Source organism: Camarhynchus parvulus, chromosome 11, assembly GCF_901933205.1.
Source record: "Camarhynchus parvulus chromosome 11, STF_HiC, whole genome shotgun sequence".
NCBI classification, from domain to species: domain Eukaryota; kingdom Metazoa; phylum Chordata; class Aves; order Passeriformes; family Thraupidae; genus Camarhynchus; species Camarhynchus parvulus.
Window position 1 is genome coordinate 6619994 of NC_044581.1, and position 17866 is coordinate 6637859.

Genomic DNA, 17866 nt, shown 5'->3' on the forward strand with positions numbered 1-17866 from the left:
CCCCCAAGAGATGCACTTCAAAATTCTGGTTTTTCCTCTGAGGCTTTGGATGTTTTTCCAAGCCCAAATGCAGCTGCCTCCCAGCTGGGGTTGTTTTCTGTGGCATCTGTGTCCAGAGAGCTCCTTGGGTACAGGCACACGCTGGGGTGCCAACTCACCAAGCTCACAAAATGTGCTGGGGAAATCCAGGGGATTCATACAGCCAGGACACTGCCTGTGGGTGCTGCCTGCTTGCCAGAGTGCCTGACCTGGCCCCACGAGGACAGGAGAGTGTCTGCAGGGCTGGCAGTGACACAGGAACATCTCCCTTGGACCTCTGCTGCTTGCAGAGCACCCTGTAACCCGTCCTGTTCTTCTCCCTCCAGGACCTTTTTGGGAAGTCAGACCCCTTCTTGGAGTTTTATAAACCAGGTGATGATGGGAAGTGGATGCTGGTTCACAGAACAGAGGTGAGCAAAACTCCAAAACTGCTCCAAAACAGAGCTGCTGAGACACCTCCATCCTCACATCAGCTCCTCTTGCCCTTCATGGGGTTATCTCATCCATTGCCTGTAGAGCAGGGTGGGATCCAGGGATTTCAAAACCTCACAGCTTTGCTTCCTGGTGTCCAGTTGAGGCTGCTGGACTCCAGCAGATGAAGGTTCACTGGCAGCAAAGTCTTGAAAAATTTCTGTGCCCTGCTGTGTCTAGCATGCAGAGAGGGAGATGGTCTTGAAGCCTGTGATAACCTCCAGTCTCATCCTGGGCTTAGACTGAGCCCTGGGCCACTCTCCCTCCACTTGCAGGAGCACCAGGATGAGCTGTGACTTGGGGAGATGGTGGAGAGAGGTGGTGTGAGGTGGGGAAAGGTTAAAATGAGCTTTTTCCCCACCTCCACCTAAGCTGGGTGTTGAGGCACCTCCAGTTTTAGTGCAGAAGCACCCTCCTCGTGTCTCTCATGAGCCAGAGCCACAGCCAGGGAGGCAGAGAGCTGTACCAGGGTCTTGGTGGGTCTGAGCAGGGCCAGCTGACCCCTCCTCTCCCTCATTTATACCTGCTGTGGTAATTTGGTCTGAGCTGGTCATGTTCTCAAGCTGCTGAAGCCAGTGATGTTAGCAATACCAGGCACAGCAATAGGCAGGGAGAAAAAGGCTGGATTTTGCTTTAACAATGGACTAATAAGTACTTTTCAACGGCTTTCTTTCTTCTCCTCAGAGCTTGTTTCAAGGCTGTTTTCAGTTTGCACATAGTTCCTGGCAGCTGGCAGAGAGAGGAGGGGGAATCACTGGAGGGGGGACTCAGCAGCTTCCATGGCAGAGGAAGAGAGCTCCATCTCACCCCATCTCCCCTTCTTTCTCCATCCCTTTCCTTGTTCCCTCAAAGCCTGGTTAAGGAGTTGTACCATCACAGGAAACTGCTGTAACAAAACACAGGGGGAGCTCAGGTGGCAGGAGAAAGTGGTGTTTGTTTACTAAGTCTCTCCATATGTTTGGTTTTACCACTTCTGTGCAAAGTCCATGAGGATTTCCTTCCCTCACACACCCACAGGCACGTGAGCACCAGGATGTGGGTAATGCCTTGTGTCCTGTGGTGCCAACACAGGCCATCCTTACAACCTCAGCTCTGCTGTTTTATTTTTTGGTGCTTTCCCACACACCTTTCCATGCATATTTAGCTCACATCAACCTTAGTATTTCTCCTGTATTTCTGTGGGAGCAGGCTGGGACCTCACTTGTTTTTTCCCTCATGATTCAGTGTGTGTCGCTGGGCTTTGACTCAACAAGATGTGTTTCTCAGATGTGGGGGTTTGGAGTGGCCCCCAGCCCTTCCTTCTGGAGAGGCATGGGGAGGTGACTGAGCACCAGCCATTGCTGGCATGTCTAAAAGCCTGTCAGGTTTGTGGGGAACAGATGTCTGTACTGGTGTTTCCTCTGAGTTGCTGCCCCTTGTCCTGCCTCACTGGATCAAGGTCTAGACAAGTTTTCTTTCAGGTAATGGGTGCTCCAACAGCCTCCACCTTTCCAGCCCTGCATACATCCAGATGCCCTGAGGGGGGTACCCCACATTAGGTGACCCATCCTGGAAGAGTCCAAGGCCAGGTTGGATGGGGTTTGAAGCAGCCTGGTCTAGTGGAAGGTCCCTGCCCATGGTGGGGGATTGGAACTGGATGATCTTTAAGGCCCCTTCCAACCCAAGCCATTCTATGATACTGTCACCATCTTTGTGCTTTGAGGCTGGATATGAAGAAATAAAATTCTCCATTCTTTTAGTTTCCAGTGCAGGAATAGAACCAGTTTTCAGTGTGATGCTGGCATTTCCCCTGCCCCAGCAGACAGGGCAGGATGGGTGCAGTGCTGCAGCTTGTTGTCCAAGCACAGATGTGAGTGCTCAGCTGGAACTCTGGATTCTCCCCCACCCACCCTGGTGGCCTGGCAGCATCTTGGGATGTGTGGGCTCCCCCTGCTCTCCCAGGCTCCTGGAGGGGGTCTTTACAAATTCAGCTGAACTGTTCCTGCCCTGTCAGGGTTTCCCCCACTCTCAGGAAGAGCTTAGCTGTCACACAAGATCCCAGGTGCTGTGCAGGAGTTTGCCCACAGCAGCAGCCATGGATCTCTTCCTCCCTGCTCTGTGCAGTGACTGTCCCACCTGCAGAGATCCAAGGTCCTTTACAGCAGAATCCCCCGTGGTTGCTTTGCACAGAGAAGGGTTAATTTGCTGCCTGTGCCTGGCTTTCTGAACGTCCCTGTGAATCTCTCTCTGTGAGCACCACACCTCGGTGAAAAGGGATCTTTGCCTACCCTGCAGGCACCTCTGATGTTCACAGCATGTGCCTGGAGCCCGCTCCAGTTTGCTTAGGTTTCTACTAAGCAATTGCATTCTCTCAGGAAATGTCAAAAAGCATCAATTAATATTTCTCCAGCCCAGGCAGCAGATGTTACACAGATGAGACAAGAGAGCTTAATGTGCCCCAGGCTGTTTTGGCTTTCCAGGGCTGCTTGCAGCATCTTGCTGCTCCATCTTCTCAGTGGTCAGACCTTAGATGGACTCAGGCTGTGTTTGGGTGCTGGGGGGCTCTAAGCAGTGAGCAGGGGGCAAGCAGAGGATGCAGAGGGCAGAAATAGCAGGGGGGTTGTGCAGTGAGTGGCTGTGCCAGTGCTCAGGCATTGCTGTGCCCCTGCTGCCCAGTGTGCCACAGCTGTTCTCTCAGGCAGATTTCCTTAATTGCTCCCATGGGTGGATAAATCACCCAGCACAATGAAAACAAACCTGGTTTAACTCACACCTGCTGCAGCCTGAGAAGGGGAAGCTGCTGTGTCTCAATTATGGAGGCAGGGGAGGGCTGAGCCAGCCTGCCTGGCCTGGCCCACCAGGAGCTGCTTCAGGGTCACTCTTGGAGATGTGTCCCTGCTTTGTCCTGATCTGTGCCTGTGTGTGTGCCCATGGTGACAGCATCCTGTGCTCCCCCCTGCAGGTGATCAAATACACACTGGACCCTGTCTGGAAGCCATTCACTGTGCCTTTGGTGTCACTGTGTGATGGAGAGATGGAGAAGATGATAAAGGTAGTGGGGAGCCCTCTGTGGGGATCAGCCTCTGGGATTGACTCTCGAACATCTGAACCCCCATGGCTGCCTTATTAACAAACCCCAAAGCAACAAAAAATTCCTCATTTGGGGTCTCCAGCTGGGGACTCCAGCAGCTCTGGCAGGAGGTGGTTGCTGTTCCTGAGGTTTTTGTTCCATCCATCCCAGGTGGTGTGCTACGATTACGACAGCGATGGGGGACACGACTTCATCGGGGAGTTCCAGACCTCGGTGGCCAGGCTGTGTGAAGCCCAAGATGCCTCTCCAGTGAGTGCTGACATGCTTTGGGGAAGAATGAGGAAGGGGCTCCTCAGGGTTGATGGTAGACTTTGGTACTTGCACCCTCAATCTGTGCTCAGAAGAAGCCAAGTCCAAGTTCCTTTCTCCTTCCACCCGCACCCTCAGTGACCCAGGCTGTAGCTGAAACGCCTGAGCTGGGGAGTGCTGAGGCAGGCTTTGCTGAAAATCAGGCTCTGCTGGGTGTGTGAAGCAGCACCCATGATTTGGAGGTGCCCTGTGGTTTGGGGGGCAGAAGGGGAGGTGTGACTTGCTGCTGGGGCTGCATCTGCAGCAGGGCCAGCCTGGTCCCCAGGAGTGCAGCTCAACACCAGTTTTGTGACAGAAGTGTCCCCGTTTTGCCCTGAAGTGCTGGCCGAGATCCTTGGCAGATGCCTCCTGGTTGAAGGGGTGTTGTGAAGACCCCTGGATGGCAGAGCTTTGCAGTGCTGTGTTCACCAGGATTGCAGGCCAGGACATCTTGGCCAAGGCATGGAGAGGTGCACACACCATGTGTGGTGCATTGTCTCCTGCCTGGGGAAACTGAGGCACAAAGGCATGAAAGTGCCCTGTGTAGGACTGCACAAGGTGGTGGTGCCAGAGGCAGGCATTGAGCCCGTTTTTCCTCTGGATTTGCAACCTGTAGCCTGGCACTAAAATCTTCCTCCTCAGCACTGGAGGGGGGCTGCCCCCAGGACGTGCTGCTGGTGGCATCTGCAGCCACGGGGCACAGCCCAGCACTGCTCTCACACCAGGGCCTGTCCTGTGTGTTACAGCTTGAGCTGGAGTGCATTAACCCCAAAAAGCAAAAGAAGAAAAAGAATTACAAGAACTCTGGGATCATCATTGTCAAGTCCTGCAAGGTGAGTATGTTACTGAGATGTTTCCTTCAGCCCTGACTGAGCTTTTCAAGCTCCCTATCCCTTATCCTCTGCCTCCCTTGTGTTTCCAAGGGCCTGCATAGCCTGAATAATGATGGCAATGATGACAATTGCTGAAACACTGCTTTTTTTGGTTTTTTCTTTCAGATAACCAGAGATTTCTCCTTCCTGGACTACATCCTGGGAGGCTGCCAGCTGATGTTCACTGTAAGGACTTTTGCTTCTTTGCCCAGTAGTAGTAACGCCTATGTGATGGGCAGAACTGGGGAGTGAGGTTCAGTGTGAGATTTGGCACCAGCTTGGGGTGACAGGAGCTGCCCATTTTGCTGCTAAACCATGTGGGTTTGGGGATTCTGGGGATGCTGAGGTACATCCAGTAGCATGGAGGGAACTGGTTGGACTTTGGCTGAATGCCAGACTTTCAAAAAGACCTTCTGACCCTTCACAAAATGTCACCAACTTCTCTCCCTATTTCAAGCTTTAACCACCCTCATTTTTTTAATGGCAGCTCTCCTCATTCTGAGCCCATATGGGAGGTTTTGGGATGTTATAGAGATGGTTTTCTGCATTTTTACTGACATTTCCACTTTCTTTCAAGCTGGACCACAGCTTGTCAGGAGCAAATAAGCAAGAACATGTCAATCCTGAGTGAAACCACCACAATGCTGAAGCGGGTTTCTCAATTTCTGCAAACTTTCCTGGTGCAGTACCCAGAGAGCTGCAGGCACTCACAGTTAGATCAGTTTGTATTTTGTTGGTTTTTTTCTGAAAACATGATGGGGGAAGAGTAGGAGGAGGAGGAAGAGTTGCCATAGGAACAGCAATGATTGGGAGAGCTTTTTGTGTGCTGCTCTGCCTCTGTGCGCTTTGGCCTGGGTGCTGGAGACTGAATAGAAGAGAAAATCAGTGAATTTATTGGTAGTACAGAGCTCTGGTGTGAGTTAGGTTTGAATGCAGAAATTTTTCCCCCATCTAAAGATCTGCTGGTTATTGGAGGGCTCCTCCTCCCAAGGCATCTTTGGTCCAAAGGGTGTGTTTCCAAAGGGAGCACGGCAGAAACACCTGAGCTGGCAGGAGGATGCTGCACACACCCCCTGCAATTTGGAAAGGCCACTGGTGCCCTCCCCACCGAGGTAGGGGCTCAGGAGAGGAGGGCTGATGCCAGAGAAGAGGGTTTGGGCTCAGCTGTGTGCCCTGTGCTGGAAGCAGAGCAGCTGTGTCCCTCTCAGACCCAGTGCCTGAGTGCTGCTCTTGATGGCACTGCTTGCACCAGCAGGGCCCTGCCTGTCTCACTCCACCCCACCCCGTGCCTCAGTTTCCCTCTTGCTCTCTGGCCATGGTGGCTTGGCCAGAGCTGGTGCAGGGATGTTCCACAGGTTTGGTGAGGCCATACAGGTGTTCTATAAAGAAGTTAGGTCTTCATGGAACCATAGGATGGTTTGGGATGGAAGGGACCTTCAAAGATCATCTCATTGCACCCCCCTGCCATGGGCAGGGACAACTTCCATTGGACCAGCTTGCCCAGGGCTTTGTCCAGCCTGGCCTTAAACACTTCCAGGGATGGGGTAGCCACAGCTTCTCTGCACACCTTGTGCCTCACCACCCTCATTGTGCAACATTTCTCCCTTATCTCCAATCCAAACCCACACTCCTGCAGTTTAAAACACACTCCCTTGTCCTGCCATGCCCTTTTTCCAACCACCCTGGCACAAGGTGGTGGCACCTCCTGGGCTGTGATGTCCTCTTGCCCCAGCCAGGCCAAGGTCCCTTCTCAGGCAATCTGCCATTTGTCCTCTCCCATTATGAATATGGAGCAAAATCTCTCTCAAAATCCCTGAGCTCGATTTAGGCAGTGGAGTTATTTTGGGTTTTGCCTCTTTGCAAAGCAAACCAGTCGAGTGCAGTCACGCTGCCTGTTTGCCTGGTCCCAGCTCTTCCTTCCCAGTCACGTCAGATTGGGTGGCTCAGCATCTCTCCTCTCCTGGCCAGATTTATCTGGGTCTGAGATAGGCATTTCTACAAATGCCTTTAAATAGAAAGCCTAATTTAGTGCCTTCCTGACAGAGTCCCCTGAGAGCTCAGCATATATTGGTCCCTGGGGAAGCCTGGTGAAGAGCTGGTCTTCCTGCCTGCAGGGAAAGGTCTGCTCAGGGCTATGATGCTTTGGTCAAAGACCTTGAGATCCAGGTACCCAGGTGGCCCTGGCTGCCTTGGTGGCCCTGGGGCTGCTCAGTTCCTGTGCACCTGGGAGATGGGAGTGAGAGTCCTCAGCTGGAGCTGGTGGTGGCTTGCTCCAGGAGTAGGGGCTGCTTGGGGACACCTTGTGTGATGCTCATTGGTGAAAACTGGAGGGGAAAGAGTGAATGACTTTGCCTAATGCAGTATTCAATCAACTTTTTGCAAGGAAGGTGAAGAAATGGATTTTGTTAAACTTTTTTCCAAAGTTTGAAGTTTGAGGGAACTGTGTGTGGGCCTCGCAGCAGTGGAGGCTTGGTGGCCAGGTCTCTGGTGGCATTTGCTAACAGAGGATGGGTTTATGCCTCTCTCTTGTCCTCCAGGTTGGGATTGACTTCACAGCTTCCAATGGGAACCCCCAGGAGCCCTCCTCTTTGCACTACATCAACCCCCTGGGCACAAATGAGTACTTGTCAGCCATCTGGGCTGTGGGCCAGATCATCCAGGACTATGACTCGTAAGCACCGTGTCCTTCTGCCACCACCCATTTGCAGATGTTTCCCTGGCTTCCCAAGAGGCTTCTGGGATGCATCTGCCTTGATCCAGGGCTAAGTAATACCTTAAGGATATTATTTACCATAAACATCAGGATGCAGGAGGAGAGGATTGGGACAGGCTTTCTCCTCTCTCCCCACTGCTGCTGTGGAGGCGAAGGATGTTAGCAGAGGTGGAACATCCTGGGGGCTGTCAGCTTGCTGTTGTTTACTGTCAGAGCTGTGACCCCAGACTGCCTCATTCCTCAGACATCCTGAGGAATGGAGAAAATATCAAAAAAATATCATCTCAGACATTGATAGAGAAAACAAAACAGAAGTGTGTTGCTCTCACTGTGATGGCTTTTGTGACCAAAATGGATTGCTCACTTTTTAAAATCTCCAGGGTTACATGCCTGCAAGAGACGTGTGTGTTTGGGCAAGAGGATGCTCCTGGTCTCTCTGGGAAACAGAGCAAAGCTGGGCTCCTTTTTCTCTAAAGGTCAAATTCAAGGGGGAATATCTGTTCTCTCTTGAGAATGTTTATCTCCCATTGAAGAGCACTGCATGTTTTGGGAGAAGCTGTGCAAGCCTGCTCTGTGTGTGTCAGTACACCCATATGTTTTCCTCCTTCTCTTTAGGGACAAGATGTTTCCTGCTCTGGGATTCGGCCCAGCTCCCGCCAGACTGGAAGGTGAAGTGCTGTGGCCACCTGAGTGTTTGAGATGGGTTTGTCCTGAAATTGCCTTGGCAGGAGCAGAACTGCCAGGGCTTGGTCAGGGAAAAGCTGCTGGGGAGAGGGGGAAAGGGCAGGTGTGGAATCTCAGCCGGTGGGATGTGTCAGTGTGGGTGGGCAGCAAGGCAGGGATGGGGCACAGGCAGCCCGTTCCTTCCTTCTGCACTGGCATGAAAGCAGCAGCTCCCTGGCATTAATAGGCAGAGCCAGGCATTGATTCATTTTCCTGGCAGAAGGCAGGAACAATTCTGGGGAAGGGAAAAGGCCTCTGGATGAATGTGTCAGACGACAGCTAAGTCTGGAAGGGGGCTGGGAGCTGGGGAGCCTTGATTTGATGCTGCACATGCGGAGACTGCGAGGGCTGAAGCACAGGAGCCTTCCCAAAAATCCACCTTGATCTTTGGCTAGGATTAGACACTGGTCCTTCAAGGGCTGAGCTGCACATCCTGCTCTACTGGAGCGCAGGGAATGGAGCTGTTCCTGCAGCCTGGCTGGCAGATGGGGAGCATCTTCTCAGGGCTGAGACAATGTGCTGGGACACCACCATCATTAGTTACTGGCTGGCTCTTCTGGCTGCTCTTTGCTCACGCCCTTTGTTTGCATTTTCTTTCTGCTCGCTGCTTTTGAGGCGTTCCCAGCTCCAGGCTGGGGTTGGATCTCAGCAAGCCCTTTGTGTTCTGTGGGAGGGGAGCTGTGCTCTGGGCTGAGCACAGCAGGGCATGTAAGTCATGAGCAGCTGGGAGCTGGGCTGGGAAGCTCATCCCTGCCAGCCCTCGTGCTGGGGATGTCCTGCCTGCTCCGGCTTTGTGCTTTTCCCTGCCCTCCCAGCAGCCAGAATTTGTATGACTCAAGTCGGAGCTCTTGCTGTTTGCCAGCCACAGAAGGAGATCCCTCCATGTGCACTTTGTAGCTGATTCATCCTCCTTGGCCTGCAAATGTCTCTGGTCTGTCACTTTATCACTTTTGTTGGGAAAATCTAGGTAAGCAGCTTCCAAGGTCTAAGAGCCAACTGCTGCCAGGGATTTATTACTTGGGGAGAAAAATGGGAATGGGAAATGCAGTAGGCATGCAGTAGGCATGGAAAGGGCTCAGCAGCTCGGGATTGTCACAGAGAGCATCCTGTTGTGCTGCCCATGTGTGTGAGTCAGTGCCCACAGGAAGAGCATTGCTGGGTTAGAAACAGCCCTTCTGGCAAGATTGGAGATGGGTACTGGGTTGAAGATGAGAGCTGGGGGCTCTGCACATGCCTCCTGTGGGCTAGGAGATGCTCTGTAAAAGCTACCAGAAAAAACAACTTGTTTTTCCCCAGAATGGTCTCTAAGCCCAAATAAACCCCAGTGGGGAGCAGCTTCTTCCTCCCCAGGTGCTTGGGCCATGCCTACAGGTCACCCATGACCCATCAGTTGTCTCATGTTATCAGTGAGGCCATCCCTGGTGCATCTCCCTGCACCTCTCCAGCTTGGGGCTTCCTCTCTTCCCAGCTCTCTCTAAGCATCACTGGCTCCACTCGCTCATTAATGATTTTTTGGCTGTCGAGGCTCATTGTGTAACTTCAAAGCCAAAGCAGCAGCTCTTCATGAAAACCCGCACCCTGTGCTACAGTGGACAGAAAGCAGGGAGCCACAGACCCAAGCAAAGATTGCCAGGAGATACAAGAGGTATAAATGGTGCTTTGTGCTCCCGTTGCCATGGCTCCCCCAATGCTTCTCAGGCGCCCGTCGGAGCGAGATGTTTCACACACAAAAGTCGCGTTGGAAATGTCAAAGAACATCTTGCGGTGTAACAGCTCTGTGGAGAGCCTCGAGTGGTTTCCTAGTAGGGAACAGCAGAGGGGAGCAGATGGGTTGTGCTTTCTGGGGGATGAGCAAAGGCAAAGCAGCAGCAGAGAGGGGGATTCTAAATGTTGGAGCCACACCGGTCACCTGGATTTGGGAGATGGGATCAGCCGAAGGAAGCTGGTGGCTTGACTGATATGCAACCTCCAAGGCTTTCCATCATTTTGCCATATATATATATAATCTATATCTATTTGTTTGTTTATATTTTATATATAATTTTATTTATATATATTTATATTTTTATATATAATTTTATTTATATATATTTATATTTTTATATATAATTTTATATATATATATGCAAACTGAGTCATGGCAGCGATGGGATTCCTTCTGGAGGTGGCAGAGAACCCTCTGTGAGGTTGGTCTTACCCTTTGGGGTGGTTCAAAAGTTTCTCCCTGTGAGTTACTGGGGAATGGGATAGCTGTGGGTGGGTGCTCCATGTACATTTAGCTGGACTCCACAGAAACTGTTTTCAAAGTACAAGCTGAATAGGGAATGACATCCTTTCTTTTACATTTTTTTGTTGTTTTGAAGCCCTCTTGTTGATTTTTTTAGGAGATATGTATATGTAGATATGTATTTTTATATATATGTAAAATTCATAAAAACTCCAGAGGAGGTTTTGCAACACTTCTGCCATGTAGGGGTTCTGCTCTGAGGAACACAGCTTGAAACCATTTCATTGCTTCTTAAAAGAAAGAGAAACCCCTCTTTCGCAGAGCAAAACATGGAAATATTTCTGCCTGCCTTGTCTATAAATACTCATGACAGAATTTTGAACATCTTTAAAAAAAAAAAAAGCCCGTTTACAACTGCAAGTCAACTGAATTACTGAATTTGGGTGTATTGCCCAAAATCAAGGCTTCTGTGAGAAGGGGTGTATGCAAAACACAGTGATATATTCAGCTTGTCTCTACCCTGGTGGCTGTGGGTGCTCTGCAGGCCTGGGGAGACCTGAGCAGGCTGTGGTCGGTCACCAGTCAGGCAGCCCATCAGCTTTGCAGCATGGGGAAGGCTTTTGGTTGACTTTACTTTTGTTTGGTTGCTGTTTCCCACCCCACAGCCTCTTGTAACAGCAGTTTCTGCTGCTTTGGACACAATGCCCAGCATAATTGGAAAGTCTGAATCAGACGCGCGTTGGGTTCGCAGCCTCGGGCGGGCTCTGCCTTCAGACAGCTCTGGAGGACACTCGTTCTGCCAGCATTGGGAATTTGTGTGTCCCAAAGCAATTCCCTTGCTGACAAGCTCAGCAATCCTCCACCCTTCCGAGAGGGAGACAATATCCTTGTTTTGTAACACTGGCACGAACAGGGTGGGAGCTTTTTGTTTCAGAGTCCTTGAGCCGGTGGCCTGAAGGCCCAAATCACCCCTTCAACTTTCAGAGGTGCTGGAAGAGGCAGTTGCACATCCTTGATGCTCCTGAGGGTCTGTTTGCTTCTTAGAGTGCCTAAATGGCTGGGAGCAGAGTGGGGAATGTGTAACCCGACATATCTGGTGGCTGTTGACCCACACCAGCACTGGAAAGGCTCATACTGGAAGCCAGGAGCCCCCTCTTGCAGCTGGGCTGCTCAGCTTTCTGTGCTGGCTGAGACAGGTTCAAAGCAGCTGCTGTCCAGTGCACCAGCCAGGGATCAAGGTGTGAGGGCTGTCTGCTCTTGCCACAAGACTTTTTGAAAACCATCTCACTCTGAAAGCTTGAAAGGAGGTGGTGGAAAAGCCAAAGGGTCTTGGATGTGCTGTGGTGGAAGGATGGGTTCATAGGCAATGAAAACCAGCTCAGATTGTGCTGGGACTTGCTGCCCATCACACCCAAGCTTTCCCATCACCTCTCCCACACTGCCTTTCACCCTCATGCTGACCCAGAGGATGGAGTTAATCAGCTCCTGGTTTGCCATTGTACCTGACATGCCAGACCAGGTCTTCAGCACAGCTCACGCTGTGTCTTCTTCCCTCCTGCTGCATCCTCCTCATGCAGAGAGATGGGGAATGGAGATGCTGCCAGGACTGGCACTCCCTGTGATGAGTTTGAGTTTTCTCTCTTTAAAACCTGCAGCAGGATGAAGTAATTTCTCCTAGTGACTGGTGAGATGGCACAGCTGGCTGGGAGCATCCCTTCTGCCTGCTTCCCCTCTGGGCAGCCAGCAGGAAGCCGCGTGGACAGACCTGCTGTGGTAACTGTGGGAGAATGTCTGGTGTGATAATTTCAGGAGGCTGCATGATGAGGGCATTGGAGAACTGGTTCATCCTCAAGTGCTGCTCAGCCCTGACCACATTTGTGTTTGCTGTTTGGGTAGCAGAGGGCTGGGAAGTGTCACTGACCCAGCAGTTATGTGGACCATAACTCTGTGACCTCCTGATCCAGGGGAGCATCACACTTAAACCAGCCCTGCAGTATCAGCTAAACTGTTAGTGAGCTGCCTGCCCTGCACTGGCCCTCCAAATTAATTTGAGTCTTTTCTTCTCCACAGGTATCCCATGAGTTTGCCATTAACTTCAATCCCAGGAATCCGTTCTGTTCAGGTAAGCATCTGCCAGGCCTTTAGGACTCCTTAGATGCCTTCAGGGCCTTCTGTCCTTCCTCTGCATTTCTTCAGTAACTCCTTCATCCCTGGATGTGTTCAAGGCCAGGTTGGATGGGGCCCTGATCTGGTGGGTGCCATCACCACCCGTGTCAGTGTGGTTGGCACTAGATGATCTCTAAGGTCCCTTCCAACCTGAATCATTCCATGATTCTGTGATCATGGGGGTTTTTCAAGGCGCGTTCAGGGACAGACATGAGCAGCGAAGCAGAGCACATGCTAAAGGCACACTCAGAGGAAAGCACAGAAAATTTGAGGGTGTGTAGGAAGGCCCAGGGTAAGATGCAGCTGGATTCAGACTGTGTAAAATCCGCCTTCGCTCTGCTGTCTGGTGTGTCCTACCAGTCGTCTGCTCCCCCTGCAAGGCTGCAAGAAACACAAGGCCTGCTTAGCAGATGGGGAATTCAGACTCAGTGCTCCATTTAGCAGCTGATAGCTGCTCACAGTGATGGCTGAAGGACTGCTCAAATCCGAAGTAGTAAGGGCTACTACCTATTCTAGAACTACCGTGGACCCTCTGTTTTTGGTTATGTTCAGAGACCAGGAGTTGCTTTTCTTTTTTCTCCTCCTCCTTGGCTGAGTCTGAGATTTTTTCACAATCCCAAGGAATGCTTTCATTGACTGTGGGTCCTACGAGGGCTTCCCTAACACAGAAGGTCTGAGGACCCACTACAAAGCAACTGAAGAGCAAAGCTTGGATATTCAGAAATTTGGGATGAGTCGGGCAGGAAGTGGGGGAAATATCTCTGACTTCAGCTCCATGACAGCATGAGCTAGTGATTCCTGGTTGGGCTTGCTGTGGTCCTGAGTTGTGACCCTCTGTAATGCCTGTTTCTCTGCTTTCCCTGAAGGTGTGGAGGGCATTGTCCAAGCATACTCTGCCTGCCTGCCCCACATCCGCTTCTACGGCCCCACCAACTTCTCGCCCATCATCAACCACGTGGCTCGTTTTGCAGCTCAAGCCACCCAACAGGAAACTGCATCTGTAAGTCCGTGAGATTCCGTGATCTGATGGCAATCCTGATGGCTCTGGGCAGGGGAACACAAAGCCTGAGCTGGCTTTCATGTCTTTCCCTTGTCTGTGGGTCCAGCCTTGCCAGTGGTGACCAAGGTGTGCTCTTAGGGGTGTGAAGAGCATCTGGAGTCTGCAAGATAGAGCTCCCTTGGGTTCCTATGGCAGTAGTCTGCCCATGGAGGATGGCAGATCTGGCCCCTGGCTTTTGCTGGCCAAAACAGCTCAGCTTGGGCACCAGCAGTTGCATGGCAGGAGATGTGGGGGTAAAAGCTTCCCTGATTCCTGCCTGGAGCAAAGCAGGATCACACTTAAAGCCTCTTCCCCATGAGGACCTTTTCCAGCCTTGCTGTGAGTGCTGTTGCTCTTCCCAGCTCCAGGCATAAGGAAATACTGAATTTGCTTTAATTCAGCACAAATCCAGGTCTCTCCCCATTTTTTCATTTTCTGCGTCGTTGTCAGTGGGGGAGGGAGAGCCCACGGGCTCAGCACTGAGCAGAGGCACTAATCATATGCAAATTGCACCCCTCTGCTGGCACTAATAGTTTAATCAAGGGAGATTTTAAATAATGGGCACTAATAGTGCCGTCAGAGGCAAGCCTGGCTTGGCTCGGGTGGTTTTTTGGCAGCACAAAGCGTTATTGATGAGGGATCTCACTCCCCCGGGGTCTTCTCCTCTTCCATCCCCTCTTCAGCTTGTGCATCAAAGCCACCCCTGGTGCTGAGTGGCTGCCTGAACCTGCCCTCCTCTTCCTCCCGCTCTCGCTTGCTCCCAGCATTTCAAATACGACCAAAAAAACCTCGTAGTTTTTCCATAGCAACATAGATCACAAACACAGCCCTCAGCTCGTAAGGGATGGGAGACCAAAACATCCTGGGGCTGGGGGAGAGACAGAGGAGTGTTACACCACCTGGCTCTTGGGGAAGGATTAATAAGCTTTGGGGAATTAAAACTCACCTTTCCAGCAGGGTCCCTGCATCCAAACCTCCCCTTTTCTCACCTCATGCTGTTCAGTGCTGCCTAATCCCTCCAAGTCCTGCTGATATCATTAACAAATGGATTGGGAATCATCCCAGAGCCCACGTGGATGCAGGGATCAGCCATTTTAACAAGAAAAAGAGGAGAAAGGAGGCAGGTGCTGCTGGTTGGTGTGTGATGGACACCCTATCCTGGTCCCTGTGCACCAGCAGCTCTGATTGTGGCTTGGCAGAGGTGCCAGCCTGGCTGAGTACTGCAGCTGGAGCCTGGAGGTGCCACCAGCACCCCTGTCCTGCTGTCATTTACTGACACCACCAACACTGCCACTGCTCCTTGGGGAATCTCCCACTGATGCTCTCCAGCAGTGCCTCCTGGTCCCTTGCTTCATCACCCCTACACAGCCCCTGGGCTTTGAGGCTGATCCCCAGCATCAGCTCTTAATTCTTTTGACCTCTGAAATATGTTGTGATAAACATTTGGCAAGCTCTGCCTCCCCACCCCTTTTCCTGCATACTTTCCAGCATTTTTCTCAGATCCTGTTACAGATTTCACAGAAAAAAAAGGGAACAAAGGGAAATAACCCTTTCCATGTTTCCAGGGGAGAGGCCAGGCAGGGAAAGGGAAAATCAGCTGAAAGTCATTATCAGCTGCTCCCCTCAAGGTTTCATACTCTCCTTCCCATACTGGTTCCCAGATGGGGTGAGGTCCAAGTCCAGCTTCCAGTTATGACCAGTGCAGGTCCTCTCCTGAAGTTTAGTCTTGTCCTCCAGACTCAGATGTTACAGTCCTGCTCTGCAGACTTATGTTACTACAGACTTATGTTACTTATGTTTTGCTCTCAAAAGTTCATCTTTAGATAAAAACTAAACCCTGGACCGTGCTGTGCAGGCAGGGTTAATGCATCCAAAGGGGCTGGAGTGGGGAAGGGTCTGCCTTGGGAAAATCTCCTCACCCATGTCCTCAGTTGTGTTTAAGCTCTACCCAGCTTTATTAGTACTTGGAGTTTAGCACTGCAAGAGTGGATGAGGCTTAGGGAAGGTTTCAGGGGATGTGGACTGGAGGAAGACCAGAAAAACAGGCTTGGGGCAGCACTCCTTCCTTTGCTTTTCCAGGATGCTGCACTAGCGGTTTTCAGAGGAAATGGAAAGAATGAGGAGAGGAACAAAGGCCTTTAATGCTCTTAAGTGCTTGTTTTCGTCATTTCTCCAGCACACACAAGCTCTGTAATGTGCCAAAATTGAGCTATTACTTTCCCTGGAGACAGAGGAGATGGGATTTTGGGGGTCCACATGCTCCAGGTTTGCTGAGCTGAGTCCAGCAGGACCATCTGTCCATCTCTGTCCATCCTTCCCCAGCTCTGCAGGAGCAGCCCTTTCCCAAGGGAAGGGGAGCAGTTCCTAATGCTGCTGCTCTGTCATCCCCCAGCTTGCTGATACCCTCTGCATCCCCCTCAGTGCATCCCACAGCCATGGCTTTGGACAGGAGCCCTGAGCAGTGTGGGATGGCCCCACAGTCTGGCAGTGCAATACAGGAGATGCTCCCCATCAGAGCAGGGAGATGTTGATGGGAGCACCCCAAAAAACACCCCGCTGTGTGCAGGCAGAGGGAGATTTCCTTTCCCAGCTGGGCTCATGTCCCAAGCCTGAATTCCTCCTGGCCCTGACAGAGATCCTGTGCAGTTTAGAAGTTGATTTTGTTTTGCATCGTTAAGTACAGTAAATCAGTAATTCAGAAAAATATTTTGGAGTGAGAGCTGGTTTGTTTGTTTAAGATCTTTCAAAAACCAGGGGGAGTAGGAGCACCTGAATTTCTGGATTCTGCTGAAGGGCATGAAATGCCAGTTAACCTGGGAAATGGTGAAGCTCACCCCCAAACCCCCAGGGGCCCTGCCACTCCTCGACATGTGTGAGCCCTAGCTGCAGTGTGAGGGTGTATCTCAGGACTTTAGCTGGTCAGAGTGACTTTGAGATATGTTAGAAAGTCTTTTTTCGTAGCCTGGTGGTCGAAGAAGGAGTCAGAACTCCTCAGCTCTCGGTCTCAAGGTTGTTTATTGTTTCTTATCTATAAAATTCTTTCTCCTGACCTGCCAAGGGCCGCTCAGCAGGACAGTCAGAGGCACTCTGCCCGCCCCAGGGTGGTGTTATCTTTTTACACTAAAAACTACGTGTGCAATATTTACCATAACTTTCCAATACCTATCATTTATGTTAGACAGTGAGCTTCTCTTCTAAACCAATTTAAAGGTGCCAACATCACAGCAGAAGATGGAAGCCAAGAAGAAGAAGGAGAAAGACTAGACACGCCTAGATTCTTCCATCTTGCCTCCTGAACCCCTATTCTAAAAACCTCAAAAATCTATTTTTCACCCCATGACAAACTAATTATTATTCCACTTATACTTTCATGGCTTATAGATCTTCATATAGGGTTGGTAATTTGCTCCATGGGTCATAATCAAAACCACAGAGGTCTTGGGCTCTGTGCCAGGGTCTCTGAGCCCCCTGGCAGGGGTCTTGGCAATCCAGGACAGCCAGAGGGATGTCCTGAATTCCGACATCTGTTCTGGCATCCCACTGGCTCTCACCCTGTGCCCTCCCCTCCGCAGCAATACTTCATCCTCCTCATCATCACGGACGGGGTGATCAGCGACATGGACGAGACGAGGCACGCCGTGGTGCAGGCGTCCAAGCTGCCCATGTCCATCATCATCGTGGGCGTGGGCAACGCTGACTTTGCAGCCATGGAGTTCCTGGACGGGGACAGCCGCGTGCTGCGCTCCCACACGGGCGAGGAGGCCGTGCGCGACATCGTGCAGTTCGTGCCCTTCCGCAACTTCCGCAACGTGAGTGGGGCCAGCAGGGAGGGATCCCGGGGGAGATGGGCTGGCAGGGGCTGTCGCAGACGTCTTTTCATGAAAATCCTTCCCTTAAGATTTTTTCCTCCTGAGAAGCTGAGAGGCCTCAAGGACAAAATGTAAACAGTGATTATCTGCTGCTGTGGAATGCAACAGGTGGATCTGTGATTGGCCCATCTTAGATGTTTATAATTAATGGGCAATCACAGCCCAGCTAGCTCGGACAGAGAGTGAGACAGCTGCCTTTATTATCATTCTTTCTGATTCTATTCTTAGCTTAGCTAGCCTTCAGAGGAGAACCTTTTCTTCTATTCTTTTAGTATAGTTTTAATGTAATATATATCATAGAATAATAAATCAAGCCTTCTGAAATTCGGAGTCAAATCCTAGTCTCTTCCTTCCTTCAACATAAGACCCCTGTGAACACCGTCACAGGG

At 51.1% G+C, this 17866-nt stretch overlaps 1 protein-coding gene across 1 annotated transcript in view; it reads left to right on the top strand.

Annotated features, from left to right (window-relative positions):
- CPNE2 (copine 2) overlaps window positions 1-17866 on the top strand; it is a 45408-nt gene that overhangs the window by 25631 nt on the left and 1911 nt on the right. Inside the window, 11 exon segments of the mRNA XM_030956225.1 lie at window positions 366-449; window positions 3452-3541; window positions 3731-3829; window positions 4615-4701; window positions 4867-4926; window positions 7278-7411; window positions 8069-8098; window positions 8100-8121; window positions 12474-12525; window positions 13436-13569; window positions 17181-17417. Of these exon segments, the coding sequence (XP_030812085.1) occupies window positions 366-449; window positions 3452-3541; window positions 3731-3829; window positions 4615-4701; window positions 4867-4926; window positions 7278-7411; window positions 8069-8098; window positions 8100-8121; window positions 12474-12525; window positions 13436-13569; window positions 17181-17417 (1029 nt within the window).